The sequence below is a fragment of the Uloborus diversus genome, chromosome 10 (genome assembly GCF_026930045.1).
Source record: "Uloborus diversus isolate 005 chromosome 10, Udiv.v.3.1, whole genome shotgun sequence".
Lineage (NCBI taxonomy): Eukaryota > Metazoa > Arthropoda > Arachnida > Araneae > Uloboridae > Uloborus > Uloborus diversus.
This window is the reverse complement of record NC_072740.1, coordinates 8,153,796-8,168,962: the sequence shown is the minus strand read 5'-3', so window position 1 is coordinate 8,168,962 and position 15,167 is coordinate 8,153,796. Positions and strand designations below refer to the sequence as shown.

Genomic DNA, 15,167 nt, shown 5'->3' with positions numbered 1-15,167 from the left:
AATGTATTATAAATTTCTGAGAACGTTATTTTGTGTCAGAAATTCAATGGTTTTGAATGGAAATAAAGTTTTAAAGAAATCGGAAAAACTTTTTTTCCCCCAAAATTTTCGAGGTTTTATGCAACCATTCCCATATTTCCATAACCATTCTAGGATTAAAAGGTGGAAATTATAAATCTTAACTATTTTGCGACAGCTGGTGATGCAGAACTGTTAAAACTGGCGCGTTCAAAATGCACTGCAAATGACTATGAATTGGTGTTGCTAAAATACAAGTGGTTAAACTATTCAGTAGCACAGGCGTGTTTAAAATACAACCGAAAGTGACATTGAACTGGTGTTGAAAAAATACAAGTGGTTAAACTAATCAGTCACACGACAAGTTGTAACAGAGATATTGCACTTTCGAAAGTAAAATATAAAATGCAAATACTGTACAATTTTTTTTGCGGGTGAGATTTTTCAATTCAAACCTCACTTTATAACCAAAATTTTGATTTCGATAGACATTTCCTCTGTTATTAACTTTGCTTTTTAAATAAATAAAGATAGGTTAGAAAACCTTTCAAATATTAATAGAAGTAAAACTCAATTTCTTTAACCCTTTAAGGCTCGATTTTTTTCTGAAAAGCTGGCAAAAAAGGATCTTTTTTTTTTTTTTTTTTTTTGAGGGAGAGAGAGAAAATTAATATATAGGTGTTTTGTGAGTTATTTTTTGCAATTTCAGCTGCGACATGTGAGCGTGGGTGGGATAATAGTTATATTCTTAAGAAAATGGTATAAAAACATAATTTAAACGATATTTATTACATTTTTTTTAGTTTCAAACTATTTAATTCAAGTTAATTTTAATTCTCATACTTATAAAACATAAGAATGGCTAAAAAAATCAATGAAAACAGATACATTACTTTTTCCACACCACAAGTAAGTGGTGTAATGATAAAGAATTCATAACAAGCTTATGGTTATTCATCAAAATACACGTCGTGGTTTACACACGAAAAATGCTGACAAATGGTGCCATTTATGGGAAATAAGTTTGATTATTATCTAGCCTATCTATTTTTACTAGAACTGATCTCAGATGAGCATCAGAAATAAAATAACGCGCGATATAAGATGCCAGTGTGAGACCACACGGGAGTAAATTTACCAGTAACATCACTATTACCCGTGTGAGACACGGGCAAATGCATTAGGTGGTTAAAAACAGCTATTGATTCAAAAATTTACCTCGACTCCATGAAATTCTCATTCCCACAAGTGGAACGTCTGAACCGCTATGGAAAACCGTTATCACGTTCAGCATTTTTTCCTGTACACGTTTACATTGCTGCATTCAATCGAGACATCGTCTTTTCTTCGATTCAGTGCTCGCGTCATTGCTGTTTGATGTTTGGTCATCATAATCCTCATCCTCAATCATCAAGTCCTCATGAGAACTAACCTAGCAACCGAAGTTGCAGTTCAATCTCAATTGTTTCTAAAGGGTCACTCCCCCCCCCCCCCCCGCCCACACATCCTTTTTCAGAAGAAATAAAAGGCTTAGATATACTTCTTTCTTTTTTTTTCTTTTGTCATTTTTTTTAATGCAAACTGTCAAACATTGTAAAGAAAAGTTTAAAAAAATAGAACTGATACTTCCATTAAAACAAATGCTTATATTAACGGGCTATTGATCTCTATTTTTTTTAATTCATTAAATTTTTATAAAAGTTATATATAATTATCATACTTTGAAATAAATTACAAGAAAACATTTTGGGAGTTATTGCTTCAAAACTATTTTGCTTTTTAGGAAGCCAAGCAAATAATTCTCATCTGTGAGATACATCTGTTAATGAGCCAAAAATATTAACGAAATATCGTTTCGGGAAATCTTCAAAATTTATAAATTAGCTGCGTCGCCCGGCGTTGCAAGGGCTATCTCAAAAATGAAAGAGATGTCAAGTTGATGTTTTGGTAAAATACAATGACATCTGTTTCTAACGGCTAAGGACTAAATAATTGCGTGTAATGCAGGGTTTGCGAAGCACCAGTAAAACAAATGTTTGGTAAAACTCCCATAAATGTTAACAATAATTGCCAATCATAAAAATTATGAGTATTTTCAATTAGCACAAAAGATGAAAATATATACATTAGCAACTATAACCTGTGCTTACGTTAAACTGAATTGCATCTGATAGACTGTATCCAAAATATTTATGTATAATAAAAATCAGCTTTTTGCATAAAATGACACAAATTGTTTGATTGATTACATGAAATTACAGCATCAGGACTTATTAAGTACCAATTACGGCATCCTTTTAATCCAAGGCATCAGTTTCACTAAAGATTTAGTTAAAATCATTAAAAGCTAACTTTTTTTTCTAATCTTGGAACGTCTGTTTCATTTTAAAAATTCTTAACTCTTAATTTAACGTCTTCTTTTATCTTTACAACAAAATGTTTTTCAAATTGTCACAATTTCAAAAGTTAAAAAAAGAGGAGAAAAGAGAGATACTAATTTGAAAACTCACCCATATGAAGGGGAAAAGTAAAAAAAAAAACTATTAATCGCACATCTAAATTTGCCAAGATATGAGGCTGGTAATGGAAAACTTACACTACTATAAATAAATATAACTAAAGAATCAACTTTCATTTGATAAAAAGAGTTAGTCCATACGTTGGCAAAAAATAAAAAAGGCAGAGGATAAATCAAGGTTATGCTCTGGCTTTTTTGATGACGTCAGTCCTACAGAAACATTTATTGAAACGTTATTTGTTAACGTATATCTATAAAATGGCAACAGAAAGAAATAAAAATCTTTGCTTGAAATAAAAAAGAAAAGAAGATAATTTGAAATAGAATTCTAGGCGAAAAAATTGCTTTAAAATGTAGTTTTAGGATTCATATATCAGAATAAAAGAGAAATGAAGCTAATTTAAAATAAAGTTCTAGACGAAAAAGTCGTTTCAAGATTTGGATATCAGCTAAAAGTTTCCTGCTTTAAAACAATTATTAGAATTTTATTTGCAAACCCGTATGCAAAATGGCAACAGGAAAGAAATAAAAACTCCTGAGAACGTGATGTTAATTAACGTTTTAATAAATATCTCCGCTAATTAAAGTTGTACAATTACGAGACTGGTCTTATTGTTTTCTTCGGAAAATTTTGAATCGATCATTTTCTCGTTCGAATCTCGACTCGCAGTGATTCTCGAGAACACAAAGCTTCAGACGGACAGACAGACGGACGTGAACAGATTTTTATAGGACCTACAGATTCTATAGAAGCAGTCTATGATCTTCATGAATTTTATGCAAAAACAAGGATCCAACAAATTTGGAGTTTTTTTAGCGTAAAGGAGAGGAGGCCCAGAGCGAGTTTTCATATCTTTTGTTATATTTTCTTCAATTGTAGTTCTGAAGAAACTTTAATTTCAGAACATGATTCCAAAACTCTTTAGCTATCACTAATTTTTTTTTCATAATTTTTTCTCAGTTGTCCTTCTTAAAAAATTTATTTTTGAAAGAGCCTTAATTTCTCCCAAAGTGGAGGCACAGTGAGACATTGAGAAAGCCTCATAAGAATCATCTATATTATTAAAACATAATTAAGTATAGGTTGAGATATATATACTGGTGTGGGCAAGTAAACGGTAGTATCTGCAGAAATATATTTTCGAGATATTTGAAGAAACGCGTTTTGGATTCAGTACTAATTTTAGGGAAATGTCGTAATGAGACAGCTTTTTCGTGCTTTTCTTTTCTGCGGAAACCAAGTAAGCAAGCTTGTACAATAAAGCTAACCGACAATAGATGATAAAAACGAAAAAAAAAAAAAAAAAACGAAAGAAAAATTTGCAGATACTGCCCTTTACCTGCTCACGGCGGAATAGTACACAAAACAAATGAAAGCAGTTTTTAAACAAGACTTAAAAACAGTGACAATAATAAAGAACAAGTTACAGTTTAAAAAATGTCTAAAACAACGTTTGAGTCATTTTGAAATAAAAAAGTAACATAAAATAAAAAATTAAAGGATAAAAAAAATGGGAATGATAAAATATAAAAGATAATCAAAGCTTTATTCTAACTTAGTAAAACATCAAAAGTCTTCGGGAAATTATAATATATTCCTTTCTTATTTTCGAACCGCCACAAGCCATAGGTTTTGGTTATTCTAGAGTATTATTACATGTTCGGAAACACAAAAACTCAGAATAATGTATTCAGATTAATGGAAATTCACAAGAAATATACGTAGGCAATAATATAATTGTACCAGCAGATAAATCGGCTGGTAAAAGCAAAAATACAGCAAAACTATAGCGAACATAACAGCTTCCTTACAAGAAGAAATGGTGCAGTGGCAAGTCTCCACGATGTTGCCATGCAGGCTAAATAAAATATGAAACATCTTTTTAATTTTTTTAGTATTTGAATTGCAGGATAAGTTCTATTCGTCCCACTGTACCCCGTGTCTTACTGTGCCCCCTCTACCCCTATCTTGTACAACAATCGACACGTCTGTTACCGTGGAATTGCTTCTTAGAACATTCATTAAAACGAGACTAGTCGACCCGTGCGGAACTCCGCACTGTGCTTCAAATCGTTTCATAAGGCATTTCGCTCTTTAAGAATTTCAAAGGAAGAACATTATGAAGAAGAACCGAAAAAAAAAGTAAGCGCAGAAGAGAAGGCATGTAATTTAAAGACATCGGTAAAAAAAACCTCGTTAAATACAACGTTGTGATAATTTGATCATAGCTCCCCTTTTAATCGTACATATTTTCAATGCAAACATAAATGTCATTAAAAGTGTGGCTGAGTGGTGACTCGTGAAAAAGCAATAATTGTGCATGTGAAAAAACAGGTTGTGGCAAATACAGTCCTGCACATGTCAGCATCTGACGGGGAAAAAAAAAACATTAAAGAGATATTTATTGGCACGTATTCGCATTGGCGCCATTCTGACTAACAGCCCGACACCCCAACAAACCTAGCAATTGCGCCTTCCTTTTCGAAAGCTATTCATTGAAGGAATGCGTAGTAAAAAACAGCAAAAAAGCTTTTTGCCAAAAAATAATAAATAAATAAAAATAATAATAATAATAATAATAATAATAAGATCATGCATCTGTGTTTTGTCATTAACCAGCATGATACGATTTAAAATTATTCGCAAAGCATGGAATTTGATTAAAGAATGACGAAGATCTCACGTAGCGATTGAAACAAACATTCTAGAGAAGTAATAAATTTGATTGAAAATAAGTGTTTTTATCTTTGAATATTGAACTATTTCACATAGAAGGTTGCTTTAACCGTTACGGCTTAAATGCCCTCACATGTTTCTCTTTTAATCGAACACTTAAAATTCAAAACCAAAACCAGTTGAACTGAGTCCGTTCTTAAGTGTAATTTTTCGAACGTAGACAAAATATATTTTTTTTTTTCAGCAGAAAGCAGAGGAGTAGAAAATAATTTCTTGCTAATGAAGTTGATAATACTTTTAATGCTTTATATCGTATTCGCGCGAATAAAAAATTAAAGGTTTACTGAGTGAAACTCGTAGTTTTAATGGGGCGTAGTATTTTTTCATTTGTACAAAAGGTCGAACACTGCTTTAGAAACAGCTACATTTTAGCATACAATAAAAATGTTTTTCTGCACAAAAAGGATTTCTTTAGGTAAATATAATACTTTTTTATGCTTACATTATGTTGATTGGTCTGGATGTAGTCAAAGAACACAGTTCGATTAACAATCATCTTATCCGAATGATAACTGTAGCCTGCATAAAGGAGTCGAAACACCAAGTAGCATTCCCACTGCATTTATTTTATTAGGTGTGTATGTTATGAGCACATGTAATGCGTAATACTAATATAAATTTGATATTATGTCGGACAGCCCAAGCTTGCCCGAAGTTCAGATAGTTTATAGCCGAACGCTCTACCGAAAAAAAACTTATCAATTAAACCGAACAACTAAGTTCAGTGCTGTTAAGCTTTATTAAAATATGAACACACACAAAGGTTTTTTTTTTTTTTTTTTTGCCGAAAGCGACGTAAAAAATGGAAAACTGCATTAGAACTTTGCTTTAAAAAATGCATAAGAACTACAGGCAGCATCAAGGTTTTGAAACAGCAAGAGGCGATTTCGAAAACTTGAATTTTCGACCGTAAGTCTTTTTTTCGTCATTGGACAGCCTGATAAGTTTTAAAATGAGAGGGGATTAATATATAAGATAAGATATTGAAGAAAAATGTTTTTATTTTTGAAAATTTTTACAATTTGTTATCGTAGGCTGCTTAAACCGTTATAACTTAGATGGCAGCACGTGTTCATCATTTAACAGCACGGTTAAAATACAAAATAAATTGAACTATGCTCTTTTTTAAGCGTAGCTTTTCGAATGTAGTAAAAATGTGATAAGCTATTTGTTTTTTAGCAAAAAGAAGAAAAAATATATATTTTACCCTTCAAATTGAGGTAGTATTTTATTTATTTGTACAAAGAGTCAAAAACTCATTAGAAGAATATATATTTCAATATACGATTTATTATTTTTTTTTCTGAACAAAAAACAATTCTATTGTAGTCTGAAATCTTAAACCTGTTACTTATATTTTCGCTTACATTATGCTTTACTTTCCTTACCGAAGCCAAAACTTAAAAAAAAAAAAAAAACACGTGCAATTTCGAAGTAATTTAGCACAAAATCACTGAATGTTTTCATATCAGCAAGGAGCATTTCCTTCTCATTTATTCTATTCCCTCATAGTTGTTATTCATTTAATTCAGTGTTCATGTAATGCGCGATACTTCTCTAATTTTTTTTGTTGCAGATTGTACGGACGTGGGCCCGAACACGTAATCTCCTGGTTACGAAGAGAACGCTCTGCCGATCAAGCTACTCAGCTCTGTCGGTCATAGCGCAAATTAAAGTTATAAGTTTGACCGAAAACCTTATTCTGGTTCTTTAAAACAGGTTTTTCGGCTAAAAGAAACAATTTTTAGACCTTGGGTCTATTTTTCGTCAGTAGCCAGCACCATAAGCTATAAAATTAGCCGTAAATCAAAGAAATCGACCAAGAATTGAGGGAAATTTGGCGTAGAAACCAAAAACAGGCTACAGAAATAATATATAAGGATACATTTTTTGATTACGGAGTGAGAAAATGCTGCACATTTTTAGAAATGCAGTTCAAATTACGCAATGCAGGAGAGTTGTTGCTAACGAAAAAATTTTCCCTCCCATTGAAACTCCTGCCTTGGAAGATCATAAAGTTTCGGTTTAAGCGAATTCGTTTAAATCAGGGTTCAGCAAATTTAAATTAGCAATCAAGATTGACAGCTGCTACTAAGTAGCCTGACAAGCCAAAATCAGAGTCCTATTCCGTTTTTAAAAAAGAGCAAATAATTAATCAAAAAGCAAAAACCCGCTAATTACCCCAAACCAAATTTATCTTTCCAATTAACCTTCAAACTAAAACGAAGGCATTGTGAGGAGTAAAATTGGCCATTATCTATTTATCGCGGTTGAATATCTCTTGTGTCTTATAATAGCTCTTAATAACCAGTCTTCTTCGTGCCTAACCTAGTGCTGAAGGGCAGCTAACCCAATTTAATGAGCCCACAATTTCTAAGAGTAAAATGTGCCACTGATGGTTTTAGTAGGATGTATCTTTTAAACAACGCTCGTGCGTTTCAGCTCTAATTATGTGCAGTGTTTCTACGGCAACAATGACAGTTAGCCGAGGAAAGGCAATTATTGAAGAAACTTGTTGATGTGTTGACAGCATTTTCTTTTTAAAAATAAGAATTCAGGTGATTAACCACGAACTGCTAAGCAATGATTTTATCTCAAGATGAGCAGGTAGTATTTGTAAGGGTTACGTCTTCGAAGTGTTTTGCCATAAAACATCTGACTGCTGATGCATTGAATGTTTGACGATTTGAAGGTTTTAAAACTCCATTTTTTATTTTATTTATCGATTGATTTATTTATAATTTTTGTTTCATGAATTTTATTTTACTTATTTATGTTTTTTTTTTTTTTTTTTTTTTTTTTATATATATATTAAACTGAGACAAACTCTTTTCTTTACATGTGATGAGAGTTCAGTGTTATTGAGATGTATGTATCTCAACAACACTGAACTTATTTAGGACCTTCCCCCGAGCTGTTAAAACTAGCGGAAGAATGTTGTGGCTTTTATTTGGTGAGAAAAGTGTATTATTACACACAATGTTGAGTTAATTCAATAAATTATTTCGTTTAGAAAAAAAAAAAAGAGAGAATAGAGTTTGCGGACAATTTTAAAATGTCAAAAACAAAGATTCAAAGAACATGGTGCCAAAATAAATATTTGAAACATATAACAGAATGTTTCACTTCATCGTTATGAAAAATGACAAAAAAAAAAAATGCTGTTCATTTTACAGAAAATAGACGATTTCTTTCGATTTCATTAAGCCTTATAAATTAATCATGACTAAAAAAATACTGTCTACTGTTATAAATAAAATTAGACAAAAGGGCAAACCTTGAAATGCATTTTAGAATCGATACTCATTTTGGTGAAAGTTCACTGCACTTGAATTTATTAAGAATTTATAAAGGTTTGACTCGTTAAAGGGATACTTTTTAATTCTTCCTCCGTTAAGATACGCAAGCCTCCGTTAAGAATGGTTAATAGCATTTTTTGTTATTTTACTCTTACTGACTTATTACAGGGGTTGTTCAAGTAAGAAGATGGGTGTATAAATTTACTCCATGCAACCCCCCCCCCCACCCCAAGGCATGGGGCACTCTGCGCCATTGGAATTTTTAAGTGTATTTTAACTTTTTTTGGGGGGGGGGGTGTCTTTTACGTTTTTGGGGGGGGGGGGAGTCTTCCTGCTCCCATGGTCTTGAAGGTGATTGATAGACAGCCCTGCATTACAGATCCTAATTTCTAATTGAAAGCAAGTAGTGTTTGGATGAACGTATAACAATGATTTTGAACTTTTTACACATTCAAAAAAAAATTTTTTGTAATTTTACCAGAAGTAATTTTTGAGCCCCTTCAGATTTAGTGACTAAAGATCAGGTGGTCCCCATACGATAGTCGGGCCTTCGGTATGCACCTCTTCTATCATAATCTAGTATCATAACTTCTAGCTAGTGATGTAAAATACCTGGGTATTTATTTTTAGGGGTAAATACCCAGGGTATATACCCGGGTAAATACCCAAATTGGGTATATACCCGGGTATTTATTTCAAAAATTTATATTCAACTAAAATACTTTTCTGTATGTATTCCACTATGTATATATATAACCAATCATATACAAAACAATAAATTTTTGCCCAAAAATTGTATTTTAATCACATATTCAAAGAATTATTGTGTGAAACAACTTAGCAATCTAATACGATATTCGCATTAAATGTGTTGGATATGCCTAATCAATGTTGATAGCCAAATTTCAGGTACAAAAAGCCATTCTACAAAAAGTAAAAAGCTTAACTAGTTACAAAAAAAGTAAACATCAATTTTTTTAAGGTCCTAGTCTTTTATAACCCAGTAATATATCCCTGCATGACATCAAAATGTAACGAAATGCCGCTCAATATTTTATTAATATTTATTTACCTATATCCTATATGCAGAAATTTCCTTTAAACCTAGTTCAAGTGTTTAGGTGTATTCTGCAGATAGCGTATCAGTCCTTAGTTCGCTTAATTCATTTTGATATTTTGACTTTCCCTTCATATTGTATTTCAAGCATATGTATTGAGTGTGAGATAAAATAGAGACGTTGCAGCTGATATGTTTTAATTTAAAGAGCAAAATAATTTAATACTAAAAATAAATGCAGTACAACAAAAATGTTAGCATAAAAATACTTGATCATTCCTTTTTCAGTAAAATGTGTTTGAAGATGTTTTACGGTTTATGTTTTTTTAAAAAGAAAATCATCACTTTTTGATATCACCTAATTTTTTTTTTTTTTTTTTTTTTTTTACAAAATGCGCAATTACTAGGTTATTTACCCTGCCTTCGGATAAATACCCAAAAAAATATTAACCTTCCCACCCTACATTACTATTTGCGTGTATTAAAAATAGTTTGAACAAATTTTCCTCATGAAGTACCGAGGAGCAAATGCAAATGAGCAAGGCAACAGAAAACAATATTTTGATTTTTTTTTTTTTTTTTTTGCTTTTTAATGTGAAAACTGTTTCTATATTTGCCAGGTTATCACTTAAACAGCAATTAAATAAATAAATAACATCATAGTCTTAATAACTTTTCAGTTTATTCTTCCAAACATCCCTCATGCTTCCTTTTGGATATGACTAACCTAGATTGTGATTTTGAAATCCTGAAATTCGTCATTGAATTACTTATATTTCTCCAATTATGACATTGAAAAGAAAGATTCTTTGGTTCACGATAAGTTTTTCATAATTTCATCAAATCTTTCAAAAAAAAAATATTATAAACTGTGTTATACATATGTATGTATCAGTTTTACCAATTATTTCATATTTAGATTTAAAAAAAAATTTCCCATTCACTTTTTGCATTTTTTTGTAAAATACCCAGTTTTTGGGTATTTACCCAGACCTTGGGTAAATACCTGGGTAAATACCCAAAAAATATTTACCTACCCACTGGGTATTTACCCGATCCACATCACTACTTCTAGCATAAAAATTAACATCATAAAACAACTTCATTGTAGTTTTCTCATTCTAGCATATTATAAACTAAGTATATACACTACATACACATGAACTAACTCCATTAAAAATTTTAGGGAGTTCCCCCACCCCCCGGTTTCTTTTTTTTTTTTTTTTTGCGGGATTTTTGGTTTATTGGGGGACTTTGTAATATTTGCGATGGGGTGCCATCACTCTTGGGGGACGGGAATCCCTGATAATTCTGAAAAAAAGTGAGCACTAATCGATGCCAAATCGATCTTCTAAAATTTTATTTGGGCAGTGGTGCTGTGGCCAAAATTAGTGAGGGTGTAAGGCCTTAGAAAAATCAAACCGTACCTTCTATCAAAACGTTATGGGTGTTAGGAGAATTAGTAACACGATCCTGATCGCAGGTGCAATGTTCGGGCAAAAGTATAGTCGAATTTTATCCACCAGAAATTTTTCAAAACTAAAGTCATAAGATCAAAATTTTAGATTATCTTTAATGGAGGGCGATCGGAAAATTCTTCGAAACAAATAGCACTATGAAATACAATGAAAATATATTTTTTCCAAAATCAATGTTACTCTTCGAGTTTCAAAATGTAATCTCTACTAATACCGAAAGGCAAAAATTTACGCAAGCGCCTCTCCTTCAAAAGAAACCCATATGTTTCCCATGCCCACTATATAATGACTTGAGAAGATTGCCGCATTGGCGTAGATTTCAATTAGACTCACTGTGGCGCAGATTTCATCTCTGAATATTTTTTAACGTACTGAAACTGTACAAATGTTCCCTCTGAATTAAATAAATAAATAAACATTTAAGATGATAACTTTGAATTTCATTTTCAGTTGAGAGTCATTAAAAGTTCATTGGCTCCTTTCCAGTAAAGAGCAGTAATTTAAGTACTATTTTTTTGCACTTTGATTCCACACTTTCAAACTCAAAAAGAAAAAAAAAATGTATTAAAAGAAATTGAAAAATTTTCGTCTACACTTGGTAGAGAATCGGCGAACGCTCTCAAGGAAAATATTTCAAATTCTGTTAAGGATGGAAAATATTGCACATGCTTCAACAGATGCTGATGTAAATGGAATGGAAAGAGAGAAAAGCTCAAAAAGCTAAACCTGATGGTCGAAAAAATCAGATAAAAGAGACTAAAATAAATTAAAAAGAGAAAAACACATTACAGGAGGTAAATATGGGGGAAAAGGGACATAAACGATCAATTTTGTTGAAAAAATACCTTGTGCATAAAAAGTAAAATAAGAAATAACAACGTCAAATGCAGATTATAGCAGACACGTGTTTCGGCGTTACAAGGAACGTCCTTTTCAATGCAAAAGAAATGAGCTTATAGGAGAATGGGGGGGGGGGGTTCATCTTTGGAAAACTTGTCTTTTTTCATGAGTTCTGTCCCAATTTCAGTTAGCTCAAAACACTCTTCCAACTCCAGTCTAGCTTATACTACTGAATTAGCAAATTTATACACTATTTAAAAAAAAGAAAAGAAAAGAAAAAGAAGCAAAAAAAGAGAAAAAAAATTTAAAATGACAAAAACGGAAAAATACGCGAAACCGCAGAAGAACCTCAAGCTTTCTTTACCAAATTCTGACTTTTCATCGAAATAATGATTTTTATTGTATTAAAATAAAATTAACGAATATAAATGTTGCCAGAATATCTCTCTACCACACTGTATGTTACTATTGAAATTTAAAAGTTTTGTGGTAAATCAAATCTAAGATAAGGGTTGCACTTATAAATCATGCGCGTGGAGGCGCACCTAAATCTATCTATGTCACTCGTGAAGACACTCAAATAGAATATTAATGAATTTTTTACTGTTAGCCTCAAAAGGAAAAAAAAAAACAGAACGTAATAACGACACTACTACTAAAGAACGGCAAGTACGGGGGGTGGCGATGCAGAAGCAATAATGTAATGTAATTTAAATTTCCTTTGTTAAGTTTACCATTATTGACCGACTCAGAGTGTTTTCGTTGCAGAACATATTAAAAACGGAGGATGATGTAGAAGGGGGGAGGGAGCTAAAGCTTTTTTAAAAAATACTTCCAAGTATGTCAGCAGGAAAAAAAAAAAAAAAAAAACCTAGTATTTCTGTTATACTATCTTTAAAATACTAAAGTTTTACTTTTATTATTTTCTCATTAGAAGGGGAAGGGGTAAGAAGGGGGATCATTGCGCAGATTGCAGCCTTGAAATTTTTAAAGAGGGTTTGTTTCAACGATACCGTTTCCGGGGGGGAGGGAGCAGTTTTGAGAGAACGGGCCATCACTCTTGGGCGGATAGCCACCCCTGATATTACAGTACTTGTTCTTCACGCGATTTTACACAATATCATGTGTGTTTTATCGCTCTTTGGCACAAGAAAAAAAAAAGGGGGAGGGGGATGACATTGCATTTCGTAAAACTGAAAACTTTGTATTAAAACGGGCTTTGGCAAAATCGACGTTGGATTCTTGCAGTTTGGTTCAAAATTTAGTTAGAATATTCAAAAAAAAGCTGCATTCTACTTTTTCTTTATAAAATCTAAATTAATTTTATTAATATTTTTTTAATCATGTATTAATTTTATTAATACGTGATAGCGTAAAAATCAAACAATCATCCTTTCTTAAATCCAAACAAGATACATAGTTCATCAATGCAACTGACACAATTTCACTGCCCATACTCAATCAATAAAAGTTATCTATTTTATTAACAAAATTTCCTCCGATTAGACATTCTGGTATCTAGGCATTGAACCAGCGCCACCCCGAACTTAAATTTTTGGGATGGGGAGAATTTTCAATTTGTCGAATGAAATTTCAAATTGTACCGAATGATAAAATACGATCGCACACATCATTTAATGAAAAGATAATATGTTATAAGCATGAGAAGGGGGGGGGGGGCGCAATTCTGCACTAGTATTTTCTAAAATGTGCCGAATAAGAAACTTTTGGGAGGTCTCAATGACCTACTGGGACTTATCTTCGGAGCGCCCCTGCATTAAACTCGTTTGTCTTGGAAACTTAAACCAATTTTAGGTAAACGAGTGAAACAGGGGTGCCCACGGGGGGGGGGGGGGAATTATGGTGAAAAATGCGTCATCTAAATGTGGGGGGGGGATTTTTAATTTTTTTTTAAATTTACTTATTGATTTATTTTTAATTTAAATCATTTTATTTTATTGTTTGAATTTTATTTCATTTATTTATTTAGTTTGTTTGTTTGTGTGTGTGTGTATATCATTGACGTAGCACAGAATTTTTCTAATAAAATAATAATAATAATAATAAATAAATGTATAAATAAGTAAATAAAAAATATTAAAATAAATAAATAAATAAAAATTATTTAAAAAATAAATAAATAAAAATCATTTTCAATAAATAAAATAAAGAAAAGAGAGCTAAAACATAAAAAAAGGGAAAGAGGGTTGAGAAAAATTGGTAGAGGGGGGGGATTTGCGCCATTGAACTTGAGGGGGATGGGCACCCCTGGAGTGAAATTTAGTAAGACGGTAACGTAGATCTTCGTTCTAACCGTTAAAAATAGTAAACCGTTAGTTTAAGTATTGGTTGATAAATAAATATTATATTCACAATTGTAAAAAAAAAAAAAAAAAAAAAATAACAGAAATCAAAATTAAAAAAAAAAAAACTTCTTAACAGTTCACATTTTTGCAGTTGTTCTCTTTTATTTCTCATTTGGAGTAAAATGCGAGAGATGGGCACTAAATACAAATTTTAATGAAATATAAAAGAACATCATTGCAAAGTAAGAAAATTGTGGCTTACCTTGATAAAAAGCTGCCGCTGCACAATGCAATAATATCAAGATCAGTCCAGCCACTAAAACCCTGCAAAGAGGCATTTTTACTCTCATCTAATTAATTCACTTAGTTCCAAAATGTCAGTTCGGTCCGCACACACAAATATGAATGACCCAAAATGGGGCCCGATCCAAATAATCCCAATATCATTTGATCACTGGAGGAGTTCTCATCGTATAGGCACAAATTGAAGCAAAACAAAAACTAGGAATGATTCTAAAACTAGGAATTGAAATCAGCACCCGGCAATCTAGGCCCGGCTCAGCGCTAAGTTCCACTCGGCATCGCTCCCGTTACTTTACGGACGTCCTAAACTAATCTGTGTTGTCAAGAGTTCTGCTTCTGCAGTACGAGACAGCTACTCTTAACCGGTGCCGTTCGTAGCGCCATCCAGTGGTGGAAAAGAACACTATTCACCGCAGGTGGGGACGGTGAACACGTCGATGCACTTGACACGATGGCATTGAAAACGACGGCGAGAAGACTTTACCGTTACTTTTCCTGTAAAGAACTCTTTTTGAGTTCACGCTCTCAGGAATCACTGGTTCTCGTAGCGGGTAAAAGCAGCATCCTGGGGGTCGTGGTGCAAACCGATGGCGTATATCGGGGGGATGCCA

The 15,167-nt window shown here is 32.4% G+C and overlaps 1 protein-coding gene across 1 annotated transcript in view; it reads right to left on the bottom strand.

The window, feature by feature from the left end:
* Positions 1-14,853, bottom strand: part of LOC129231641 (neural cell adhesion molecule L1.1-like) — a 197,904-nt gene extending 183,051 nt beyond the window's left edge. The window contains exon 1 of the mRNA XM_054866005.1: positions 14,516-14,853. Coding sequence (XP_054721980.1) covers positions 14,516-14,603 — 88 coding nt within the window. The 5' untranslated portion in view covers positions 14,604-14,853. The remainder of the gene's footprint in view (positions 1-14,515) is intronic.
* Between the last annotated feature and the right edge of the window lie 314 nt (positions 14,854-15,167).